Genomic DNA, 27,592 nt, shown 5'->3' with positions numbered 1-27,592 from the left:
TAATGCTGGACCCTTGTTTTGGCAAAAGTGACATTATCAAGGGAGCAGAAATTAGGGGCAAGAAACAGCACTGAAAGCATGGATGAAGAATATAGAAAGTAGAAGAAAGATTAAAATATGAGGTACAGAAGTGATAAGAACATTATGTCCACTGTAAGGCTCACACTATATTCATTTATGACATTTCTGTTAATCTTTCAACCATGTTCAGGCAGAATAAATGCTTAGCAAAATCCTTCTTTCAGTGTATATCTGCCTTTCAGGCTCATGTGTAGACAAATGGCAGCTGCAAAATCAATGTGGCTTTCTCCCTGGGAAACAGTAGCCCTTGAGTTGAGGCCGTAGAAATATTTAGTCACAGAAATGATGCATTGTGCTTTTCTCTTCTTTCTTCCACATCTTCCTTTTGCTGGAAAAAAAAAGAAATCTGATTTTTCTTGTAATTATTCTCTAGCTAGTCAGGCTCAACAAACTCATACAGCAAAAATGAAAACTGGGATTCTAGAATCACCCAAATGCTCCTATCACAAACATTACGTAATCAGCAAATGATCACAGCCAGCTGGTGACAAACATTTGCATTTGTTCTACAGCAGGCCTTCAGCTGGCAATCTCATATTCTATTGGTGTTAGCTGCAGTCTTGAATTCAATTAGAAATTTGGCAAAGCACCAAAATTAGAGCAAGGCAAGATCTGTCAATCATCTTCTCCATCCCCCCACTCCTTCTTCCCAAGAGCTTTGTCTCCATGGTTTTAAATTGCTCAAGCTGGACTTGCGGAATGTCCCTTGTGAGACTGTCCCTCAGTAAGGCACATCTCAATTTAATCATTTTGTGCTGTTCTGTCTGAAAATAGAAAGTACACACAACACAAGATCAACAACTGAAATCTAGACAAACTGTTGCTGTCCTAAAATCAAGAAAATCTGAGATCCTGTGTAGAATGGATAGGAAGGGAAACAGCACTGATGCTAACAATTTTTATTGGAATACAGTGCAAGAGACAAGGAGTACATTCTCAAAGCATCATAAAGGAACTAATGCTTAAAAGTAAATCTACTGATTAGTAGATTAGTACTGAAAGCCAAGCCAATGTATTAGGAACAAATGGATCAAGAAAAGTAAAATGCAAATGGAAGGAAACATTTATCACTTCAGGAAACAATGATGTGATTTTTCATATGCTGTGGGATTTGTAATTTAGTGACAGTTTTGGCACTGGTCTTAATAACAGATCTGTTAACTGGTCTGCAATAACAAATTTCTGAGAATTGCTGTAGCTGGATGGTGCTACCTCTGCATCAACTAGCATTGACTGAATTCCAAATTAATAGGAAAAACACCTACACCATTTAGGAATTGTTTCAGTAATTCAAGAGGCTGGAGAGTAGCAGGAGCATTGAAGAGAAGCCTAAACATGTGGATATTTACTTCAGCTTATCTCACTTTCTGAGATTGATAGTTGTTTGATTCAGTATGTGGAAATTTTTTCCAGTTCCAAGGTTGGGAACCCAGGACAATTGTAGGTGGAATTTGGCTGTAGTAAGGCTCTAAAGAATGCCTATTATGGTAAAATCTCTCTGTGGTTGCTATAAAATACACTTTCTTGGGAAAAAAAAGGTTGTCTTCCAAAGTGGTACAAATTGTGAAATTAATATATCAAAGTTTTCTGCAGTGATGTTCCAGTTAGTCTTCTTCATTAGGCAACACTTGTTTTTAGAAAACAAATTAATAAAAAGATTGTTATTATTACATAAGTATATGAATTATCAAATCTTATATGTATCTCATATGTTAAAAAAAAAAAGTAAAAATTATCACTGCAAATTTACGTATAAGATCCTTTTTATAAAACTCACTTTAAAAAATAAAATGACCCTTGCTACTGGTTTGCATATTGAGATCAGATTTTAAGCTTGTCTTCTGTGTCCACATGAAGCATTCTGTCCATCAAAGCCACTTCAGGTGAAGTTTTGGGGCTGACTCTTCAGATACCTCAAAGGATATTTAACAGAAGGGCTGAGGCAGCCTGTAGTCATGTAATGGGCACTGCGTCTTCGCAGACATCAGCATGGTGCAGAATTGCTGGATGGAGAAGTGGGGATTTTTTGGTTGTGTTGCTGTAACATAACTGTCAATGTGTGTGATAAGGAGACACCTCCCAGCTCTCAGCTCCTTTTCTGCTACTCCGAAGCAGCTCAGCATGTAGGATCACAGCTGTACAAATACAAATAGATTACTGCTTGCTTACCTAAGGGTAATAGCACAGCTACATAAAATAAATTTGCACTTCTGAGCTGGTAAGCCTACAAGCACTGTTTGCATAGCCTCTCAATGCACACAGCAAATGTATGTTTCCATAAGAAGATGGTGTCCCGTCACACTGTTTTTATAGAGCAGAGAGAGACAAATCCTCTGGAACATTAATTTGCCATTTTCTTCCTAAGTGTTTCTCAGCCTCATAAAGGTTGGTTACGTATTACATGCTGAGATGTGAACGTATGTATCACTTAGTTCTATAAATGCTGTTTTTGAATGCACTTTCATCTTGTTAATTTAAAAGATAAACATAAATTTACTAACTTAGAGAACAGTTACTATACTGAGATTAAAATAGAATTTGTCTCTATCTATGCACTTTTCCTAAGTATAGAAAGAATTTTTAATGCTTTTTTTTTTCCTCCTCCCTATAGTCATCCATTGTTCCTAACATCTGAGTGATATGCTGGGCAGATAGTTCACAAAACACATTCGTAGTATTGGACATATATGCCTGTTTAATCAACATGAGATGATGGTTAGCATAGCTTACTCTTTGAAGTGTAACTTCTGGCGAGTGAGTAGAATGAGATTTTGGCCTAAACAGAACAGAAATATTATGAAGTTAATTCAAATCAGGGCACTTCATTCTGCATATTCAGAAAACAAAAGCCATTTCTAATTCACATCAATAGGTATGTGCTAGTCCCACATGGGACTTTCTTAAGTCATCTTTCTTAAGATGACTGCTACATTTGTGCATGCGTCACTGATGCAGATGCTTAACTAAATATAACAAAACAACTTTTCATACTCTTAAGAACTCCACTGTGTTGCACAACACAGGTACTCAAATCTGTTCAGCAGTGAGAGAAACATGAAATCTAACTGCTCGGTAACACTGCTGCTTCTACAATGCTTGAACAACAGGAAAGCCAGCAGCTGCCAGCAGTGTGGAGTGCAAGGCACACAATGGAAGGTAACAGTGCCAGGCGCTACTTAAGTTGCTGTGTGTTGTTAAAAAATAACCGTGTTGCTGTGGTTGTTGGAATTTATATTTACAGAGTCTCAACAGGGTCCTGTAGTGTACTTTTGGAATAGCTGTGATCATCTGCTTCTGGGTGATTGCCCTGCAAATCTCACTGGTGCCTGTTTGTTTCCTGTGCCCAGTGTCTCCACCAAAGGCACCCAGCTGGACTTCTCCCTCCTCCAGCTCTTTGGAGAGGCGAGCCCATGCATCAGAGAGCAGCTGGACAACCAACTCGGAGGACACCAGCAGCCCCAGCATTGGTCCCTCTTACACAGATCTGCAATCGATTAATACTGAGGACCTGACCAGTGGTGGAACATCTGCAGCAGATTCAGCTGGTAAGAGGAAAGCCTTCAAGTTTTTCTATCTCAGTATTTTTGATGTTACTCAAACACTGTTCTCAGAAGTAAGATTCAGGAAATAGATCCAAAGCAGAAGAAGCTCAAGGGTTAGGCAGACTAATATCTTTTTCTGGTTCAGTTCCCAAGTAAGCACACCTGGAATGACACGCCCATGCTTTCTGCAGACTCCCAAGGCAATTCTTGGAGCTTCTACAAGCACCTGCAGTACCTTGGAAGGTATCCAGCTCACTCTGAGGAAGGTAGTGTCTTCCCAGTCTGATGAAAACCAATTTGCTTCTACCATAATAGCTCAGACATGTCAGGTATTTAATAAAGTGTATTTCTCTCAGGTGGTGAATGTAACAATGTGTTGGGAGAGTGGATTTCCTGAACATCACTGAGGGTGTGTGTCCTCTTCATAAGATGTACAGGATCATCTGAATATGAAATTATTTGGTGGTTCAGTGAAACAGGACTGGACATTGAGGCAGGTGTATTTGCTGATAAAAGCATACAAAATGCTTAAGCATCAACAGCAAGTCAAAGTTCAGGGCACAGGTCTTTGTATGGGAACAGATAAAAGCCTGAGTTAAGTCTAAATGCAGACATACATGTAACTGAATCCTATCAGTGACAATGTGCCTGATAGTGCCCATATTTATGTTAGGCTCTAAGTGGGTAAGGCTGGCTGACAGTCAACTTTATTACAAATTGCACAAAATTTAAGAGCAAAACAGCCCCATAGGCTTTATCTAGATTCTGTCTTTATGTAAGATGTTAACTCAAAGATACCTGAGAAAGATGGAAAAAACTTGATCAATCCCAAACTGAGAGTTTACCCTCACTGGAGGGAGGGTGGAGGGGGCTGCAAAAAGCCTCCCAACAGATGGAGTGAGGATGAGATTAGTGATTTCCTGTAAAGACAATGGATTTTACAGCAGCAAAGGTAAATAATGCATGAGCAGAGCTGGAAGCAAGAATTTGCTGTTCAGTTGCAGTGCATCTGGAATTTTTGGAGACTTTATTGTCTGTTCTAGTTTGATCTTAGACACCGAGGAGCCTTTTACAGTGTCTTTGTCAGTCTGAAGGGCCATTCAAGCCTGCAGCAGCTAGTCAGTAAATTTGGATCAAGTGATAGCAGGCTGTCTGTATAACATGGACATGTTTATATGATTCTAACAAGAAGCACTTTACACCTCCACACAGCTGGGGTTTCACAGTGTTGGGAAGCTGTATTTGGTGCTGGCAAAGGGGTCTATTGCTTCAGAACTTTCTACCATGCACTGCTACGTTACTCAGTTTGGATCAAAAAGCATTGAAAGGAGCAGGAACTTGTGGTATTTGTGCTGTGCTCTGCTCACAGGACATCTCTGTTACTGATACAATTGAAGTATTTATTCATTCTGAAATGGATGCCTGCCTCCATTTTCAAAAAAGGCCAAAAGTCTGTGTGTAAGCAGAGTAAAGGGGAGGCTGTCTTGTAGCTATGATTTGAGATCTGAAAGCCTTAAGATCTGTTCTGAAATTCTGAGGTGAGGTGCATAAATACCTCACCGATAAATGTTCTGCATTAAAACAGTGTCTCCCTTACTCAGCTTGCTTTGGATTTCTGCATGTCACTGTACTTCTCTAAAATAATTTTAATTATGTATCTTAAATGTTGATTTAACTAATATATATACATATATAACAAAATAGATAAGATCAATTATATATTATTTTATATTTAATAGAACAATAGTCTGCATTACATATAACTAAATTAAAAAGTGTATATATAGTTACATAATCATAACAGTACATGATATATATGTATTTGATGTCTATCTACATGTCTAAAATTGAATAAATACACATGCATAGAATTATCATAGGAATATAGGATATATATGATATAGACAGATATAAACATAACATATCTATGTATCTACCTGTAGGTGAATAGATATAGATGTATGCATGCACAGCCTTGTTGACGTATGATATATATTTTAGGTGCTTTGTTGTCAGTTCTGTTATATTTTCTGTTCTGATTTGTATCTAAGGCGAGCTGCAAACAACAGGTTTGCTGTTGACAGTTCAGTTTGCAGACCACTTGCACTGTTTGGCACTCTCTTAAAACTCAAGGGCTATTGGGATTATGAGGGAATCACTGTTTTGTTGTTTTCTAAAAACATCTGCATGTTTAGAGATAGAAGATCGCATGTGAGACCCGTAGCTGCTCAAAATTCAGGAAATCAATAAATAACACAAATAATTAACTTTTAGAGTTTTGTTATTTCCAAAACAAACTGTACATTTTGAGGGGATTCTGCTGCTTTGTTTTTAAAACTTGGAGAGGATGATTCTGGAAAGCTCAGCTCCAGCTATTTCTTGAATGTAAGGGAGAGTAAGCACTAACTGCAGCACTAACTTTTCAAACCTAGCCCTTTTTGTCTTTTATGTGTTAGTTCTCATACAAATATTGTTTCTGTGACAGCTAAATACAGAGTCCTGATATGATAATTGCAAGGAATGGTGTTCTGTAAGTTTCAAATCAGCAAATCTTAATAGATTATACAGCTGTGCAATGTTTTTGCACTGGATGCCAGAAAAAGGCCATCAGCATTGTTACAAGCTCTGAAGATAATGAACATTAATAACCAGAGCAAAGGGGAAAATAGAGTATTCTGACAGTTACTAACTTCTGCCCAGAAACGTACTTCAGCAATGCTGTGTAACTATTAACCAGCATGTTCTAGTGACCAAATTGCAAACACAGAACAAATTTTGTAAGGGAGAGCCTGCCAGAGCATCCTGCGGGGACTGCATGGAGCAGTATCAAACTCTGCCTTCAGGGAGGAGGGAACTCAACAAGTAGAGCAGATGGAACCCAAAACATGTTCTTGTCCTTGTTCAGTGCCATAAGCAGAGCTTTTTTCTTCCAACCATCAGCCACCAGATAGCAATTTAGAAGTTCTATAATCCAGTTTTAGTCCACTATCTTTTTCAAGACATTTCTAACTTATTTAATGTATATGTGAGGTAGAAGTAGAAAGCCAGGTCTGGATAATTCGAGGCAGAGAGAAGCTGTGAGCCCAGTCAGACCTTTGTACTGGAAATCAGTTATTTAACCTTTAATGACTTCTTTAAAGAACCCAAATATCTCTGTGTCATCTACAGAGGTGTTGAATACTCATCCCTGTTTTGTATTGGAGTAACCAGGGGCTCAGTTGAGCAGGCTGGCCCATTGTGAGTTCTTCATCTTACAGTCACATGGCAGTCTTGTCTATGAAGCAGGCTGAAGACTGCAAGTATAAGCTGTAGACCAGCAACAGAAATGGAATCATTGCCTTAGTCCCTACTTATGGCAAGAATGAAAGGCACAGGAAATCCATTGGCAGAAGGCAGAAATTTTAGAGTGAAAAATGAACAGGTACCACAATAAGCCAAAGCATACTTATATCTATTCAGTAGAGAGAATTATAAAACTGTCTTGGTCTGCAGCCATCTGGCCTTAAGGTCAGAAGAGAGGGCTGTGATATCATTATCTTCATCTAATCCGACCTCCTGCATATCTCAGGCCAAGAAACCTCACCCACTCTTTTCTGCACCCAACCCATAACCACAGCAAGTATCTCTGTAATATTTTTCTGATTAACATCAACTACAGCAAAACCTGGAGCTGTTCTGTTATCCTTCATGTTTTTAACATGCAATTCTTTAAGTTAAAAAAAAAAAAAAAAAAAAAAAAAAAGATTGTCCTAGTGATAAAACTTAGAATTGAGATGTCAGACTCAAGAGAGCTCAGTTTTGCCAATTCTTGTGACCTCAGCTGAGGCTAAATGCTGTCCCCTAACCTGAAAGGTTCAGTATCTGCCTCTTCTCTGCCCTGTAAAATAACTCTGATTGGTTATCTTCTCTATTTCCCTGCCTCTAGAAGAAGAATGGTTTCAGCTGCTGTAGGACTATCAGCTTCTTGCTTTTTCTTCAAGAATGATGAGGACTTTCAGGATGGAGGAGGAGAGGATAAAGCATTGCTTTCATAGGAAGAAAAGAGTTAGAAGAAAGCTCCAATCTAACAGGATTCTGTTCCTACCAACTCCTACTAGGCTGTGTTTTATCTTGTCTGATCCTATGACTTAGTCTCCCTCTTTTGCATCCCCAAAAACATCATGTCTCAGGCAGGAAAGAGGCAAAATAAAAAAGGAGCAAGTGATGGCTACAAAGAACTGGGTGTGATTTTCATTACTGAGTAGGAACATCTAAATTAAAAACATTTTATGTATGAACATAAACGTATTTAGAGAGAGTTATTCTTCTGTCTAATTGAGTGTTTTCTTGTGTTTGCACCAGTGTAATTTCAGTTCTGATTTTATCTGTGTTGGCCCTGTGCTGCAAACAGCAAATGGAGCATCTATTAGATGAGGTGCTGGGCATCAGAGTTTTTCCTCATGGCTATTCTGAAGTGCAGACCACAGTGACTGTGGATTTGTGACAGGGTTACACTTTGTTAAAAAAGAGCTTAGTGCTGACCCTACATGGTGTTCTCTGTGAATGTTGCAATTTCCGTGAGTAGTCACTTATGTTTTTACATAGTTGGAGCAAGTGGAAGTAAAGCAGACAGAATTCTGGCCCCAATCATGGGTCTGAATTGCTGATCTCCCTTTTTATATGTAGGCAATATCCCAGGAGAATAGACATGAGTAATTACTCCGTAGTAAATCTCATGCCAGTGAGGCGAGCTAGGTGGCAAAACCCTGTGTTTGTGTTTGCAATGCTGTGATTCCTCAACCACTGTATTTATGTTGCCTCCAATTGCTCTCTAAAGTGCAGAAAGCCACGTGTCTGTGTGATAAGGCAGAGGAGTTCAGACGGATTTTGCAGCTGGGCAGAATGTTTCAGTTTGAAGCATAATTGGAGATGGAATGCTTGCATTCAGTGGCCATCTATGATTGAGTGTTAGGAGAAGAAAAACTGTGTTTGTTTAGTGCAATTCTAAATTGCTTCTGAATTTACAGCCACTCAGAGTGAAGAACGCTGAGGGATCTCCCAGCATCAGACTCTTTGGTACAATACAGATGTGGAAAAGTGCTGGTGTCAGTCTTCAACAGCACGTCTCAGGAATAATTTAAATAAAACATCGACCTTTCATATTAAGAACTTATTCTTCTGTGCCCACTTGGAAACTTATCTTGATTATTTTTTATGTTTAATTTTATTAGACCTCTGCCTCCCTTACTCTTCTATTTTGCCTCCATCTTAGGGAAAAGGTGTGACACTTTCAAGAGAGAACATGACCATAGTTATATAGGAGCATTGTAGGAAGACTGTTGATGTGTACCTCTTTTTGAATGCTTCCACTTCTAGGCTGGTCTAGGCTCGATCAAACCAAATAATGTTGGAGAACAGATGTGACATGAATCTCACAGAATAATCTTCTTCATTTGTTGTTATAAGCAATTTGGGATTAATAAGATGAGACTGAAATCCTCTTACCTAATCTTAAAATAAATAAATAAAATAATAATAAAATATAAATATTAAATAAATTTTCTAATGCATATGGGTCTATTTTTGATCTAGAAAATGAGTTGTTAGAGAAGTCTCTTAGGTTTAGCTGCAACAAATTAACTTTTAAAACTATATTCCATCCCTTTTTCATCTTTTCACTTTTTCATTACAAAGCCTTGCACAGTATTATAGTCTGATTTTCAGCCTTATTATTTTTCAGTGTCATTTTTACCCCTTGCAAATATCGTCACCATGGATGCTGTTCTTCAGTTCTGTGGCACTGTTCCCACCTGAACTGATTCTTTTTAAAATCCTTGGGAACAAAGCTGTATTTGCATTTTTCAGTTTGCGTTCGTCAGTTCTGTCAGAGTTTAGGGATGGGGCTGATAATCCCTCCTAATCTGAGGAGAGTAATCTCTTAAAAATATTTTCTTACCTCATTAATGTTAATTTTCATTTCCACTGCCTCGTTCTAATTATCTATCCTGCCTCTTGTGCTCTTATCACTACATTCTGCGTCATTTGCATTAAAGAATAGTGGCCAAGTATTCATTAGTTTTGGTGCAACGTCTTTTAGCTGGCTTTGTGTATGCATGCACAAGGAAGGGTGCTGGCACCTGAAAGAGGAGTAACTTGTTGCACTCACTGTGAGACCCTGTGGGTGCGGCCACCTGTAGTAATCTTCTTGCTGGTGGAAATCTTTGTGTAGGTAGTATTTGAGAAGGTAAGTGGCTGTAATAGACACCTTTTGGCTCTAGCATGAGGGTTTGTTGATCATTTTCAAAACTGCAGTAATGGAATGGCAATTACAAAGCGTGCTGTTTCCTGAAACACCCTAAGGCAGGTTTTGGGGCTGTGGAATAATTTAGTGCATTAGCGTCATAAACTCAGATAAGTTAACACTTAGGTGTCTTCAGTGCTCCATACCAAAGTAAGAAGTGAAGTATAGGACAAAGAGTCTAGTGGCTCCTTAGAAAGGGTCTGATCGTATGAAATAGGTGTTTAGCAAGTAGCTCTTTTGATTGTTATCTGAGATGCAGATAAGGTATTAGCTTAGACTTGTCACTTTCCTGGGTTTTACATTATGTTAAAGTGGGCCTTTGAAAGTCCTGATTTTCTGGCCCTCTCTGCAAAGAGGATGGCTCTACACAGCAATGCTGACATGGGCAGAGGGAACATAGTAGCTCTGCGTCTGTTTTCAGTCTGATCTGATAGATCTGAGCCTTTTGGAAAAAATGGGGTACATGTTGTATGGTCATTAACTGTGGAGGCCTGTTAGTGTTTAAAATAATCTCTATCCATACAGCTCTGTCTCTAAAGAATAGGTACGTAGCACATGCAGTTGCCCCACTTTAGTCCATTGCACATATGCTTTTGTTCAGTGTGTCCCCAGACCTGAATCCTCTTTTTCAGATTTCTTTTTTATGCAGTTGCATGAAGGTGAGTGTGGTGCTTAGCTGTACATGTTCTTAACAGGAAATATGTGGTAAGACTGTCAGTTTTGAATGAAAGGAAATAAATTCATGTTCTTGCATAAGCACCAACAACATTCTTGATTCTCTTCAGCAAAAGATGCAGCCAGGTCCTTCTCCAGAAAAACCCAGCAGAAACATGCAAAGTGTACGAAGATTTCCATATGGTTGTGCCCATTATATGCTGCCTCCATTTAACCATGTGTTTGTATGTTTTATGGTAGGAATGAGTCTCTGAGAGGGATCTGAACAGAACATAGCATGGCATGCAGGGCCCAGAGAGTGCTCTGGGTGGGGGGGCTGGCCAGTGGAACAGCTGGAGGGCATTCGCTGATTTGAGGTGGCAGCTGGCATGCCAGTTCCATTGCCTCACTGCCCTTCGGGGCCATGGGCCTTTGCCTGCAGCACAGTGAGCTGGCTCTGAAAGTGGGACATGAGCTCCACCCAGGGTGCTGTGCTGTGCTTCCCTGATGGCAGGCCCTTCGCTAGTCAAGCAGAATTGGGATCTGGGTGGGAAAGTTTACATAAAAGAAATAGAGGGGCTTTACTGGAGACTTTGCTTTCATGAACCCATCACTCCTCCTCCCCCAGATTGATTTGTTTGTTCAGGCTTGGTTGCCTCCAGCAACACATTATTAGTGTGAACTATGGGGTATCCTGGGAGACCTGCAAGATTCTCTGCAAACCTTTTGAATTCTTAGTCTCCAAGGAGGAGGAAACAAAAAGGGCATTTCACTCCATTGACGCAGTTGCGCGTACATTGTTTCGCTTTTTTGAATGCTGAAGTGTCTCTCCAGCAAATGCTGTAACCAGACTCTACAATCTTCATTGTGTTTCTTCAACTCAGTCAGTACAATATCCGTTTCTTGGTAAAGCCACCAACATGCGCCGTATTAAAGACTGTATTTGTGATGAGGCAATCTGCTATGATTAGGTAGGAAGGCTTAAGCAGGGCTGTGCAGTTGTTATCTCTGTTCACACAGGTCTGTCGTTGCTAATGGTAAACTTCAGGCTTGGTGAGTATGTCTGACCTTAAAACAAACACAGATTGCGTTATTTGTGAGCAGCTTTCTGTTAACATGGCTACAAAAGCAGTGAAGACACAGGGACAGAAGTCTGCAGCACAGGTATATACTCAGAGCACTGTTAAGGTTATACATCTATGCTTAATCCTAGGTAAATTCTTCAGATATAAACAAGTGCTATGAGAGCCTCCCCATTATGTTGTCAAATCCCATGGGTACACTTTCTAACTTTACTCAGTTTGAAATTGCAGGATCCAATGACTTTTCTCAGAAATCTGCTTGAGCTCCTTTGGCTGCTTTGTGTCCTGTACTTGCACGGACCAGCCTGTCTGTCACAAGATAGTTCAGACATCATGAAAAGTATTTGATTTCCCAATTAGTCACATATGTGTTGAGAGACAAACAGTGTCAGGTGAACTAAGCTGCCACAAAAGTCAAAGTGGGTTTAGCTAAGGGGGATCCATGCTCCATCAGTTAAGGCACTGACACTGGATGGCATCTCAGTAAGAGTACAGAGTCAGATGCAAGGCACCTAACAGTGGTGTGGTGGTGAGGGTCTTTTAGGAAAGGTAAGAGTATTGTGAAAACACAGAGAAAGTATCTATAGTGTCATCTACTTTCACCAGGCAGTTCACTTAGCAAGAGACCTAGGTGCTGAAGAGCTGTGCAGTTTCTTCTTTGTTCTCACATGAAGGTTTTGTGCATTTTACAAGCACTTACAAGCACTACAAGCACTACACACAAGTGAGGGACACTGGGCACAGCAGGTTTGCAGAGGCTGTCCTGAAGAGCCGTGTCCTGCTGTGTCCACAGACCAAAACCAGTTTGTCTCATGCCTCTGAGCAGCCCAGTGGCTGAACTAGTGGACCAAACAGGTAAGAAGAGAGACTGAGTTTTGCCTGAACCAGCAGCTCCATGTCTGCTAGATGGAAAGAAAATCAGGTCAGTAGGAGAAACTCATCACATCTGATGAGCTGCCCTTCAGTGAGGGAAGACTCTTGACGTTAACTCATTATTGCTGGGGCTTGCTGAGGAGATCTGAAGTCAAACAGCATGTGACCAGGCTCTTCCAGTTTTCTTCTTTAGTGCCTGGAAACTCAGCTGCCACCCTTCTTGATTTATTTTTCCAGGGAAGAAATAAGAAGCAGGAACATATGAGGACAGATCTGTATAGGCCATAGCTTTTTGTCTTCGTTTGAATTCTTTTTTACTGTGTTACGAATGAAATGACGTTAATCCACATCAGCCCTTCCACTGTCTGATTAAGAAGTTTCAGAATAACTTTCAAGCCTCATGGCTCTTTTCTGAAGAGAAAAGGGAGTCAGAAAAAGCTTCCTGATGAAAGACAGTTCTGTTTCAGGTACTATCATTGTAAATGATACTGCCTCCTTTCATGTTCTTAGAGTTTTAAGGAGAAAAATTTCCAATTTTCACCTGCTGGTCTTTGTATGCCTTTAGAAAGATTGTGTATTGTTTCCCGGAAGTCTTCCCAGGCTCTTATTTCAGGATAGAAGGTTCATTCTTCAGTTAGTAAAGTCAATTTTTGTTAGAAACTGCAGTATTTCTTAGATAAGATCTTAGGTGAGGTCATTCTTTTCCTCCAGAATTGCCAGCATTACGCATTTCCTAGATTTTAGTAAATCACTCAAAGATATTTTCTGCACATCTCAACAGACTGACTGTTGTACCAACTGCACTGAAACACCTGCTTACAAAAATCAGGCAAAACTTGTACCTGTGTAGCCTTTGTCTGAATTCCTAGTGTTGTCCAGGATTTCTTTTGTGTGTGTGTTGTTTTAGTTTTATATGTCTATGAAGCAGAGATATTATGGGTAGATATAAAACTTGAGTTGCTGAAATCTCTGAAATCCATCACCTAGCTCTAAGAATTGTTCTTTTACCCACAGAGTCTGTTTTCCCTTCTTTCTCCTCAAGATGTTCTCTCCTTCTGTCTGCTTTTTCACTTCTGGGCATTGCATTAGTACTTTTGCACTTAGAAATGCTGTAATGCAAGTTACTTCAGCCTCTTCCTGGCAAATGAACCTGCTGCATTTTGCCATCTATCAGTGAAAGAAAAATGAACAAAGGTACTATCATCCCCTTTCTTGGCTGAGGATCTTGCTTCACAAAAAAGAATTTCTTCAAAATCTGCTTAAGAATTTAAACTCTTGTTCATTTATTGGATAATCACAGTAGCACTATTGCAAGGTAATAAATTAATAGTAGCCTCTGAAAAAACAAACACCAACTACAGTAGAAGTTAATGCTGAGTTCAAGTGCACTACAGTGAAATTTAAATTTCTTCAGCAATAGTAAATTCTATGGGAGCATAGGTGAAGGTAATTCACCCGTGTGACTGGAAGGAGTAGAGCCTGGCTGCACCTCTCTTAGACCTCATTTAAGGGCTGTCTGCCACTGGGGAAGGTTCTCTCCCTGGAGATCCCTCCTCTGTGGAGTCTTTCTTGCAAACCTAGATCTTTGGATACAGATGAGCATTCCTTCCTTGTTTGTTTCTTTTTCCCATTTTCACCACAATAATCTTTTCAGCTGTAACATCAACTGTAACAGACTGTATCTCTATTTCTGCATAAGAAAATATGTGCTAACTGTAAAATTCAAATTTCTGGAGGAAAAATTTCAGGATATTTTCATTATTTCAAAATTCATTCAATCCTCCCACTCAAAAACAAACAAAAATACTCTATATTCCTTATACTGTAGCATTTTGACTCCAATTCCATTAAAATCACATAATTTGGGAAAGTTCCACTCAAGTCACTGAATGTCTTTTTAAGACAAGTGATCATCATGTTTTATAGGGCAATCACCTGCAGTGTTCTATGCAACTTACAAGAAAAGTACTGAATAGAGGCAAATTTGCTGAAGTTGCACCAAACTGCTATAGTCAAAACTAGATTGTAAAACAATTTATCCTGCTATTTTAAAAGTAATAGAATTGTAATTATTGGAGGCAAATATTCTTCACCATTTTTTCCCCCAAAATTAAAAACCTAGCGCTCCCTCTGTATTCCTTAAGTGTTTTGTTTGTTTTAAAAGCTTTCAACTCAGAAAACCACAGCTGTATTTGGAAAATGCAACATTCTCTATTTGTTCTTGTTAATGGAATTGGATTTGTGACTCTGTGGATTTGTTCTTAACAAACTTGATTTTCATTCCACTTTGTGCAACCAAATGAGAATATATTTAAAGAGATGAAAACGTTATACTGAACATATAGAAATGTTTAAGAAGATTACTAAGCTATGTGTCAAATCTGTGCATCAAATCTGCAGGCACAGTTTATTTTAAAATAAATTTCAAATTGATACCCGTAGAAAATACCAATTTTAGTGCCAATCAGGGAAGGAAAAAAAATCATTAAGACAATGAAGTGTGACTCGAACAGCCACAGCATGTTCTTTGCTTTCTCATTGTCCTCTGATGAATGGCAGGACAGAGAATAATTCACTTCATTACTAGCACAATTAGGGATAAAGTCACTTTTAATTCTGTGAGAGGAAAGATGGGTGCGGTGAAGATACTCCAACATAAAGTTCTGCTCTATGGTTTGTCCCATTTGAATGCAAAGGCTGCCTTCATCAGCTGCATATTGATTTTCTCAGCTTGTCATACTTTATAATTTGTCTATGAATATTAAAGAGCATCAAGTGGAGCAGATATTAAAAATTAGCACCCTTTGTGTCCTATTGAAAGCAGAACAGCCCTTCCATATTAGGCACTGCAGTTCTTTGCTAATAAGACTGACTGAACAAGTCTTCATTAAACTTCATGTTACTGGGCTGGAGAATTTATTTGGCCATCATCTGTTCAGACCGTGACCTGGACAAATCAACCGTAATGCCTCAGATTTCAAAAGCCTTTGTTTGGCTTCTCACATTCTTAGCACAATTAGTGGCTCTGCAGCCTGTCTGCCAGGGCAAGGTGGTGTCACGCGGTCTCAGTGTAACTACCATTCTTTGTAAGTTGCCAGGATCATCTCTCACATGAGTCACTTGCACGTGATATTAGCCGTGCTGCACTTGGTCCCGTGGTGTACAAGGGTAGGACCAATAGCACCCAGTTGCCACAGTGTCTGTGCCAGCTGCCAGATTGGAAACATCATAGCCAAAATTTCCTCTAAATTAAAGAAACTTATTTATGCAATATGTCTGTCCTTAGGGTGGCTGAGGCTTCTCTCTTCCAGGCACTGTGGGGCAGATATTTACCACCTCTTTTTTTCAGTCAGAACTTACAGCAGATACGGCTTCTATCTAATGTGACAGACTATCCACAAGTCTTTGATGAAAAAGCATCTTCCACTTGAAGCTAAAGCTATTACAGGCAACACCAAATAAAACAGCTTTTTGTAATACTCATTAAAGCCTTAGGAGTTGTTTCACAGATATGTAATTCCCTGAGCATGTTGGAGTTTGCTTTTCTCCAGAAGAATGAAAGGATGGGGATTTAAGTTGTATTTCTTCATCATAAATCCTGGGGATGATGCGTTTACTTTGGCAATGGTTTTGCTGCTTCTTCAAATTAGATCTCTGTTCCCTTCAGCGTTACTGCTCTGGAGGGAGTGGTATGATCTCCATTTATTATGGTCAGGAGTTAAGATTTCAGGTTTATTCCTCCAGGCATTGGCTTATGCAGCAATGAGGCTTTTACCTTTTCTGTGCCTTAAAGTCACAATACAGAGCTAGCACACAACAGGAAAAACAGGGTGCTCCCTCTTTGTTCAAGCATATATATATGTATATGCATATAACTATACAGTATATACATGTAGCAGTATGCATGGTGATATATTTCTACATAGGTGTCTGTATGTGTGTGTATATGCATTTATGCAGATAATGCATGCATGATACAAATAAAATCTTTGGTTTCTGGCTCATCTTCCTATAACTTACACACACAAATTCAATCATCTTTGGTGTGAATCACAGGCTGCTTTGCAGCACCAGGTAAGTAATTTTATATTTAGGTGTCATCCAAAGAGTTTGTGAGGAAAAGACATTTTCAGACATTTTCTTTTTTTCACAGACCTTAAGGGCTTACTGGCAAAACACGAGTTCAACCATGTGGAAACAAGTAGCAAGCAGAGACTCATCTGATATTAGTGGGTTCAGCTATTCATTTTTACAGTTATGAGAAGCCAAACTTTGCTTTAATGAGTGCCTGCATTGCGCCATCTATTACATAGCTGAGGTTACCTGGCTTTTGGTTAATCTTTCCTCCCTTTGTATCTTGATACCTTCCATTACTTATAGCTTTATTTCTCCTATGTTTTGATGTGGGTTTTTTTTGTTTTTTGTTTTTTGTTTTTTTTTTTTAATTATTTGAATATATTTTGATCTGAACCACCACTTCCATCCTGCTGGGACGGTACTCCAGAAATGCATTTTGGGCCACTGGGCTTTAATTTTGCCATTTTTTCTCCCAAGAGAAGGGCCCTGGGATGGCTCCTGTTGGTTGCAAGAGAAGTTATAAATCCAAGCCAAATGCAGCTGACATGGGATTGTGTTCAGCTGAGTTGTGCAGACTAGATTTGATTTGTTCTCTCAGCTGCTGCAGAATGAACACAGGTCAGCAGAGACAAGATACTGTTTAAGGGCAAAACTTTGTCTGTTTTCTATATTTCAAATGTGTCAGGAAAGTGAGTTGAAACAGACTATGATCCAGGTTTCATCTTTTGTAAGGAAGAATATGAATAAAACCTGATGAGCTGTGATGAAAAATGGACCTGGTAATCATGGGTAGCCAGGAGAGCTAGTGGAGTCCAGAGATTTGCTCATGCAATTAGGCTGACAAGCAAGCCCCATCGCTGGTTATTTATACATGATAACATCTGACAAACTGAAAAATGTCAAATGGGAAATCATGTATTGTCACAGAGGGGTGGACTGGACTCAGTATCCAATACTGATCAGCTGTTTTCAATTTTTCTGCGAGAACAGTTGGAAAAATTCTGTGGTTATATTGGCTTTGCCAGAACTTCCCTCATGGCTCACTGGGAATTTTTGAAAGGCTGAAGTTGAGCTGGCAATAGTGTAGGGTGTAGAGTCCTTCTCTAGAATGAAGGACGTGAAGCTTAAACTTCTGTCTTGGGTGAACAAGAATAGAGTTGGACCTGGGTTTCCTACAACCAAACAGAATCCCCTAGCCACCAGCCTAACAGATACTCTAGACTGAATTCTGATTTTTCACAAAGGCTGTCTTCAAGGTGTTCAGCTTGGAGGTAACAACAACTTTTTAAGCCATGAGGTTTTTTTGGAAAGAAGAAATTTCTTTCCACAAATCTGATTGTGACCTACTTTGAGGTCACTGCATATCTTAAATTTTTTTATCAGACAACAAGTCAAGGACTAATACCATGTGAGGGAAGAACCTCTGTTTCCTGAGGATCAAGTTTACTTCATTATGTCCATAATGTACCAGCACCTCATGCAGTGCCCAGTCCTAGTTGCCAGATTAATTATGGATTTAATTGGGAACAAGAAACAAAGGAGAGCATCTAGGAGAAGATGACTTCATCTCCCTGCTTGTCTTACTTTCCTGTTTCGCACAAAGACAGATCAGCAGACAAAATTATCTACAGAATGGTTTCACTTGGCTGAAAGGAGAAAGGATAACGTGAGAAAAGGATCACTGTTCACTTGGAAAGTCATGAGAGCAGGTTCATGTTTTCACTCTTTCTAGATGTGGTGTTTGTTTAAGCTCCGCACCTTTTCAAGTTTTTATTTAAGCAATTTGTCCTTGGGCTAATTTCTCCATCTCGTTCTGCCTTAGCCTCAACTTGCTATAGGCCAGGGAGTTTTTAGCCTCTGAAACAAAAGATGCCTTTTCTGTACTGATAGAGAAAGCCCTGTCTGCTGTATAAAGCTATTGCAAGGTGTAGGAGAAGAGTGAGCAGCAATGCTGTTGCGTAAGGAGTGGCTTCATGGTTGGCAGACTTAGGGTCATTAGAAAATGATCCAACTCTGCCATTAATTACCTAATTTCAGGATCAATTTTGCTAAGACCTAGATGGAGAAGCTGGCAAAAGGAGGCACTTTTTGTGGCCATTCTTCATTTCTTCCCAGAGAGGGGCATCTAACCACTGACTTCCTGACTTCCCTCTCACAGACCAGCACCAGTGCATCCTGTCATTACGGTGGTCATGTCTTTTCTGCAGGTTGGCATCTAGAAGTTTTACTGCATGCTCTTCTATGCCTTTCCAAGCTGGAAGACAAAACACTTGTCCCCACAGTACCTGTTCATATCAGTCATTCCAGCATCTAGTCCCCCTTTCATCATTTAATTAGGCTCATTGTTACACCAAAACCTCTAAATCGTAACTTGTTGATTCCACTCACTGTCATGCTCCATCACTCAAACTGTAAAGCCATTTACCTTCTTCAGTGAATTCAGTGTATTTAAAATGATTTCTATACTGATTTATCTAAGTGTTTGAATGTCAAATCAGTAATTTATTGGTAAGCCAGATTTCTGCCATGATTTCCAAATTATCCAGATAACATTGCCTTTAAATAATGTTTTCCTCAGTGTGTCAAAATGCCACATAAATTCTACTTCTCCACAACAACCATTAAGGGAAAATGGGAGAAACCTGAGTAACCCTAAAATGTCACAATGGAGAGAGGATAATGGCTGTTCCCCATGGGCACTGACAGCTTGTCTCTGATGTTTAAACATACAACTGAAAACTGATTGGCACAGAGAGAAGAGTAATGATAGGCATGATGAAGGCTGTCTTCTGAGGGTTGGTAAGATCTAGTAGGGTATTTGGCAGATGGGGCATTCTGTTTTGATAAATCAGGCTGTTTGGTGTATGGGTTATATTTTCATCTTTATTTTGGCTTTTATGGCAAGAACTGAAGTAAACTTCCTGGATTATGAAGTCTAATCCTGTGCTATCACAAACTGATACATCCTGTTATCTCTGCCATAAATCTATTCTTGGTCTTCAAAAAAGTATTTTCATGTCTTACGCATTCCCTCTGTAAGACTTTATATATTGCTTTTAATGATCAGAAACATCTTCTTAATTTCTGTCCTTTAGTTTGAAAGGGGCGTAGGAGGTACAAAAGTAGAAATTGAAATAGATTGTCTTTAAAATTTAAGTGCTTGCCATTTAAATGTTGTCTCTGTATTTTACCCAATCTGGGATAAATCCAAAACAGTTCACCTGAGAGCAAAAAAGAAAATTCAAGCCCTAAAACCAGCTGGAATCTGAAGGATTTACTGGGGGAAGTGATTCAGCTGCTGACACAGGGAGCAGGCTACCAGGTTTCTAGGTTTCTTGCAGGTGATGAGCTGAAATGTTTGGAGGTTTTTTGTTTTCTTTTTTTACAAAACCAAAAGTCAGCTTTTTTGTAAAAGGAAGGGGGGAAAAAAGCTTAGTTTCTTTGGCAGGGCTTCACATGAAGTTTCTCACCCATTCAGCCTGTTCCTTTCTCCACCTCCTGCTTTTGTGGGTGCGGCAGATCTGGAAGTAACCTGCACATTTTTCCATCTCTGCCCTGCCCACACAGGCAGGCCGGGCTGATTGGCAGGCGGGGAGCCGCGGGTCCTGCCGCAGCACGCCGAGTGCATACCTCCCTGCTCCGCTCCTGCGGCGGGCAGCCGGCCGGGTGACGCGCCGGGGCTGGCACTGCGGAGCTGAAGTTATCTGATCCCTGGGTAAACGCAGTTAGGGGAGAACACATTCATTGGAGCAATCTGGATTTTTGTTGTTGTTGTTGTCTTCTTTTTGTTGTGTTTTTTTGTTGGTGGTGGTGGTGGTGGTTTTTTGAAGCTTTTTTTTTTTTTTTTTTTTTTTCATCAGCAGGAGGGGAGTGTATCAATTTAAGAAGAAAGGTATGGTAAGAGCAGGGGCAGTTCGTGACTGGATGGTGGGTGGGTTGGCGGAAGGACGGTGACGGAACTACGGATGGGGAGGATTGGAAGAAAGAAATCTCCGCCGATGAAGTCTTAGGGAACCTGTAGCAGTGTCGCTGACTTGGGAAAGTTTTGTTTCCCTCGGGACTTTGGTGCTGTGAAACTGGTAGGATAAGGCAGGGGACTCACTTTTGGTCCTCCAGGAACAAGTGATTGAAAAGGAGCTGTAAGTTACATGCATGCAGCTCAATCAGCATGCAACGTGCTGTGCTCATAGTGCTGCATGGGAGGATATGGAGGAGGAGGAGGGCTGTTTAGTTCATGAACTTTTGTGAGAGGTTATTTCTCTTCTGATCAGGCGGAGGAAAAGCAGGATGTTTCCTTGTTGATAAAAGCTACTCCATGGCATTAGAAGATAATCTGAAGCGTAGAAAAAGGGCTATATTAATTTTCTCCAAATATTCTTGAAGGGATAATAGAAAATCTGTATCTACTGATGTTAAAAAAAGGGAAGGTTTGAAACGTTTGGAAGCAGGTTTTGCTGCAAGATTAACAGCTTTGAGCTGCTCTGTATAGAATTTCAGTGGGTGAGCAAGCAATTCAGATTAGTCAAGTGCTGCATTGTTAGGGGACTTCAGTGTTCCAATGTGTTGAAAACACAAGAAATGCATTAGCCTCGTGTATGCAGGAAAAAGCAGCTGGAATGATAAACAAGCTTACATTTGGAAATGAGTTCAGAAATGCAAAAAGGAAAGTTCAGCTAAATGTTCTGTGATCTATATGAAAAGATAATTTGATGCAGTTCTTTTTTTTTTTATTATTTTATTCCTGAACAGTACTTGTACTGCAGTATCATTATGTGTAAGAGCTTGGGTGTCTGAGCATTCTGAGATCAGTTTGTGTGAGGACATGCTCACAGATATGGTTATCATGAGCCTCCTGAATAATGTCCTGGTTTACTTTGAAACTTTTACTTTCCAGTCAATTTCAAAAAAATAACCTAGTTACGTCAGTATTTTTCTGTAAAGGAGCAGCACTAATATTCATCCAGCTATTCCTAAATTTCTAAGCACAAGGGGAGTGAGATGGAACTGCCCGTACCTAAACAACTGTTGCCATTATTTTTCCCGTGCACAGTCATGAGAACAGCTGTTTAGAAATTAACCTGCCATTTCACAGATTAAAAGGTCAAAAATCATTAAAGTGATCGCGTTGCAGAAGCTGCTGCATATCGCAGACTGTAGCGCGTCTCTGGTTGAGTTCCCATGAAAGTAGAATAATTCTTTAGAACAACTCCTAACCTGCCTACAGTACTGTGGTGATTTAGAAACTTCACAGAGTTTTTGGTAAGTCAGTTGAATAGTTAGTTGCTTTTGCTGTTAAAAATCTGCTTATGATTTCTAATCTCAGTTTCTCCATGTTGCCTTCCAACTATCCATATCAGTTATCAGATCAAAGTGAGTTTCTGTCATAATTTCCTGTGTAGGTGCTTACAGACTGTCTGTTCCCAAATCTCCTTTGAGCTTTTATCTTCTCCTGTGTGATAGGATTTTTATTCCTTTATAGTTCTTTTGGATCTTTTCTGAGCCCTCCTCAGTTTTTCTGCATCCTTGTATTCTGTATGAAAGACTGGCTTATAGTGTTTCTCCAGGAACCGTGTGGACAAAGTGAATTATTTTCCCTCCTGCTTCATGTTTCTGTTTCTAAATCCTAATATTTCATCAGTTCTTTTAGACTTATGGTAGCACCAGAGGTGATAATGATCCAAATCTTTTTTCAGAATCACTACTTTCACGTGTCCTCCTTTGCATAAGGTTGCCCTACTTAGCTCTGACCATCCTTACATGAGTGAAATCCATCTGCATTATCCCTAACTGTTGAATACACCATTGAATGAAACACATTTGCAGAGAAGAGTGAATGAGATTTGCAAAGTCTGGATCACAGGTGTCATGAAGAGTGGCTGAGGGAATGGGGTTGTTTAGTATGGAGAGGAGGAGGCTCAGAGGAGACATTGCTTTCTACAGCTACCTGAAAGGAGGCTGTGGTGACTTGGGGATCGACTTCTTTTCCCTCTCAATAAGTGATAGGATGAGAGGTAAAGGCCTCAAGTTGCACCAGGGGAGGCTCAGGTTGGGTATTAAGAAAAAATTCTTCTTGGATAGAGTAGTGAGTTATTGGAATAGGCTGCCCAGGAAAGTAGTGGAGTCTCTGTCCCTGGATGTGTTCAAGAAACATGTAGATGTGGCACTGAGGGACATGGTTCAGTGGGCATAGTGGTGATGGGTTGGTGATTGGACTAGCTAATCTTAGTGGTCTTTTTCAACCTTAATTATTTCTATCTATTAGTGGCTCCTACTGGCTCAGCATAGCAAGCAAGGCTCCTTTTTGTCTTTTTATAGACTGTGCTGCTCACATTATACAAGCATTCGGTTTGCATCTCACCTACTGCAGTGTGCAAAGCCCACAGAGCCTGACCCATTGAGGAGTCAGTGCTTTTTACCAAACTGTGAGATGTTCTTGGCATGGCCATCCATGGCAGCCCACCTTCCAGGCTGTCCGTTGCTAGGAAATGAATTGAATAATGCAGGCAGAAAGAATCAACCTGGACTTGTTTCTTCCCAGATTTAAACTGAACTCCAAAGTTTTTCAGAAGCTGGAAACTGTTCAGGTGTACTGAGCCTGTTGTCTGCATTACAGCTGCCTCTGCATGTATAGGTTCCATATGGGATCAGAGCAGAATCACTGAAATACTGTCAGGAATTCTGTCCTGACCTGAAGTTCATAAGCTCTGAGGTGATCTCCTGTTCTCAAGAGACTTTCATTCTGCTTTGCAGGCCAAAAAGATGATGAGGGAACATCCAGCCTTCAGTGTACTTGTATGAACTTAGTTTGCAAACTAAGGAGACAGCTTTTACAAACTTGAAGGAGACAGCTGTTGCAGCTGGAGATCTTGTTCCTCTCACTGTATTAAAAGTCAGGGTGCTCCTGGCTGGGAAGGGAATTGCTTTGTCTCTGCTGGAGAGTGTTTTCCCTGTTTCTGCATCTGGGTATTATGATACCTAATAAGGGAAATAATCATTGATTTTTCTTTTTTTTTTCCTTCATCAAATATAATCTAAAAATGACTTAACTATCACAAAAGCAACCAGAAGTTTTCAGTTTGTACAAAGAGTCTTCAGTATGGAGTCTGTTAATCTGCATGCTCTGGAGCTGCCCATACATACAGGCAAATACTGAGAGGCAAAAGTTAAAGCCCACACAACTGCTCTGTTCTAACCTAAATTTACAGAGGATAATACCATCAATGCTATTTATATTTGTTCTTTGCTGCTTGCATTAATGACTTGTTAATTGCTGGCACTGTAGTACTCTGTGCAGGAGGAAGAGATAAAATGTGCGTGTTTGGTGGTTGTTGTGTGTTAAAGCTGCAATACCACATCTAGCATTCCTGATCCATGAGCTTCCTGAAAAATGACTGCAACCCAGGACATTGCTGTGCATTTCTGGACACACAAGTGTGCACGTTCCATGTGTACTGTATTCATGATCTGTTTTGTGCTCTTCATTTTGATCAAACTATTTCATATTCTGTAATGGGCGCCGAGGCTTGTCTGTACAAGCAACTAGTCCTGAGTGTTCCACAAATAGTTTTGCGACAGCTAACTTGCTCCAGATCAGTCCTTGAAATACGCATCTATCACCCGCCCCCCCCCCCCCCCCCATCCAGAGGAGACCCTGCTTACCAAATCCTGCCTTGCCCCTTTAGTGGGTGAAGGACACACAGGGGTTAACATCTCTTCCCCTCATTAACCTCAGTGCATTGCTTGTGGGCCGCTGGGGCAGTGGTGGCCCTGCCACAAGCCTGGGTGCACTGCCTCCACTCTCACCCCGCTGCTATAGCAACAGGTCGAAATTCTTCTGTCTGCCCATCACTATGCCATTCACCAATGTCTGCTCTGCAGACAGCAGCATTGTCTGCCTGATGTTGTCTTCCCACAGCTCCCAGCCAGGCTACCCCTTCTCTAGGACAAAAGGCCCGGCACAAAGAGAGGACTGAACAGGACTAAAAGTTGAAAGGAAAAAAAAATCCCATAATTTGTGTTTTAACTGTAGGGGAGAGAGAGGAGAATAATAATTCCGACTTCTCCTAAATGATAGTTCATGATGGAGGAGAAGGGGCATAATTAAGTTTTGCTGGGATTTGGTAATTGCTTCCTGATCCCTCAGAAAGATTTACAGGGAGCCTGGCTTGCCCACAGGGCCATGTAGTGCAGTGTGGCCCCACGAGGTCAGGCTGCTGCCATCTGACAGCTGCAGATTCTATGGTAAAAGAGCTGGTGTTCGGTCTGTTTCAAGGGAATCCAATTCTTACAACCGAAGTCATTGATGACCTTGATGCGAAGACACAGTTACATTTGTATCCAGCTCAGAGCTCTCAGCCACAGGTTTAGCCACTTGCCAAGCAGATACCTTGTTTTCTAAGCTGCTGCTTATATTGTGGTGCACAGAAGATGGGGAAATTTAGTGGAAAGGATACTGTTGAGTTAGTAAATACAGGATTTAATCTTCCAAGCTGTCAGCATTTCTAAGCACTAAAATTCTGGTTCAAGTAAACATGTTCCCTTCTAGCACAACCTCTTTCCCTGTCTCATGCATAAACATACTTTTGTTAAGCCATGACAAGAGCAGAGTTCTCCTTCATGATTTTCAGTGGTCAGACTTGTGTTCCTTAACAAATCCTTTAAGAAATACCATGTCATGTGAGAGGTTAAATTCAGAGCCTTTCACAAGGTGTATCTCCTGGTCTTCAGGATGTGCCTTTTTTGTTTCCACTGTTTGATGTTAGTGTGGTCTGGATGCGTAGCATGAACCGGTGACCTACAGTCCCTGAGGAAGTACAACACTGAGGAGATTGCACCATTTCCCTGAGCCCAGAACGTATATTTTTGAAACTTCTTAACCTAGGAGAAGTCAGCTGAGGGTATGTTTCCAAGTGACCTCCATCTTGACGCTTAACTCCCACCATATCTAAGTAAGCCAGTGGGATAAAGGAAGCCCCCATTCCTCATTTCCTTGTACTAAAACAATTCTGCAATACTATCTTCATGAAGAAAAATCCCATTTTCCCTGGCAGTGCTGTTTATTTCTTGGGAAATAAACTCACTAGTGAACTGAGGCAGTTGTTCTTATCCATAGCAGTGTTGCTCTTTTCAGGCAACTCCTCTTCTGCACCTGTCAGTGCCAAAGTACAATAAAACACTTCTTTAGGGTGCTTTGATTATCTATTAAATGTTTGCTGTCCATTGCCAGTGTTGCCATTCGAATGTCTATTTGATCCTTTTATAGGAATAAATTACTAATTACTTTTTGTTTTACAGTGTACCTTTCTTTTCATGCTTAATAGTCAAGGTTCTCTTATCATTTTGTTATCCCACACTCCTCGTTTCTCTGATCACTGCTCTTTCCTTCTGGCAGATCTCAGACTTTCCAGGGCAATCCTGCAAAATCTTAAATGGACTCAGAAAGCTGTGCTTTGTTTACAGGGCACAGCAGCTATGGGGCCCCTTTTGTTTTCCTTTCCATCAATCACATTCTGTGCTCAGCCCTCGGTCTCTCAGCTGCCACCAAAGCTACGCAAGCTTGGAGAGACTGCCTGATAAAGGTGGTAATGTTTCTCATCACCTTGTCCATTTCATACTGACCTTATCCTGAAGGCTTAGTAGGTCTCTTCCATATTTTCTTTCCCTCTGCACCCCATCAAAAGAATGCAGTTTCATTTGGGTGAGAAAGAGGATGCACAGCTGAGGCTGCATGGTGGTAGTGGGAGCTGAGTCCTAACAGCAGGAAAAGAAATCAGCCCAGCTGGTAAGTTGTGTAGGACCAGCATAAGGGAATTTGTGTCCTGTGTAGTCTGTGTGATACCAATGGAAAGAGCAGTAGCTTGGAGGGAAGATGCCTGGAGGGAAAAAACGTAAAGTTGAAATTAATGCAAAGAAAAAGGAAGCGTGGGTTTGCTTTTCACTTCTCACCACAGAGCAGGGCAGTAGCATTTTGGGTCATTTCTTTCTTTTCTGCATGCATGTTTCTCTTTTGGTCAGATGCTTTCATTTAGCAGCAAGGCTGAGACATTTCTCTTCTGGGAAAGGTTTGTTGCTTCACTTCTTTGGCTACTTCTTTGGACTGACCCTAAGTAATCCTGTGTTCTGTGGTGGCTCTATACACACAGGCAAAAGGGAAAAACATGACTTCAGATGACATAAAAAAAAGATAACAGCCCAGTATTTGGTTCTCTTCATTTCCTGTAATTGTGAATAGCTGCAACAGCTGGGGCTTTATGGTGGGAGCCTGGCCTGAAGGAAAAGGCTGTGCTGAAGGAGTCACAGACCTGGAATAGATGAGTGTGAATGAGGGGAATGGCTTCACCAGTCTGAACAGTACATCATAAAAACATCCTTTCCCTCACAATAGCCCCAGAGTCATCAACTCTCATCAATTGCCTTGGGGTTGGAGCTGAAGGGCTGATGGTATTGCATAATGATAATAGGACTCAAAAACGGAGTCCTTCCTGATAGCAAGAGCAGTTAACTGACATTCATTTAGATGAGCACACTGACAAATTTTCTGTGTTTTCTATCATTCCGGGGAATCCTTCTGTCATGCCTGTGTGAAGCTGGATTTGCTACGTTTGTTTCAGCAGTTGGCTGCTATTGTCTCAGTGTGGTTGTGGAGTTGGTCTGGCAGGGCCACTGTGAGCTGTGGTTGCTGATGCAGCCATGTGCATGAGGAAGTTGAACTGTTGAAAACAGTTTCCATGACAGCCCTTCTGACACCACTGTAGTTTTTATGGATGGACAAAAACTGAGAGGAGTCACTTTGTAGGAGGGTAATGTTAGGTTATTACAAATGGGAATATTTCTTCTTTTATCCTGTCACCATTAAAAAGTTTTTGCTCAGCATGTATCCAAAACACACCTCAAGAGGTGAAAATGAGCTATGCAGCACCTTGCCAGCACTGCAACTGCTTCAGCCAGAGCTTAATAAAAATTCTAAAAGTGAAGCTGGGGTTTTTGTCTGAAATAAGCTTGCA

At 40.5% G+C, this 27,592-nt stretch overlaps 1 protein-coding gene across 5 annotated transcripts in view; it reads left to right on the top strand.

Annotated features, from left to right (window-relative positions):
- Positions 1-27,592, top strand: part of STON2 (stonin 2) — a 70,606-nt gene that overhangs the window by 19,427 nt on the left and 23,587 nt on the right. For all 5 annotated transcript variants that reach the window (XM_042869229.1, XM_042869314.1, XM_042869065.1 and 2 more), the window contains exon 4: positions 3,429-3,626. In XM_042869229.1, the coding sequence (XP_042725163.1) occupies positions 3,429-3,626 (198 nt within the window). The remainder of the gene's footprint in view (positions 1-3,428; positions 3,627-27,592) is intronic.

Source organism: Lagopus leucura, unplaced genomic scaffold, assembly GCF_019238085.1.
Source record: "Lagopus leucura isolate 7727_CA_CO unplaced genomic scaffold, USGS_WTPT01 Super-Scaffold_1, whole genome shotgun sequence".
NCBI lineage: Eukaryota > Metazoa > Chordata > Aves > Galliformes > Phasianidae > Lagopus > Lagopus leucura.
Note: the sequence above shows the minus strand (reverse complement) of the source record. Positions and strands in the feature narration are given on the sequence as shown.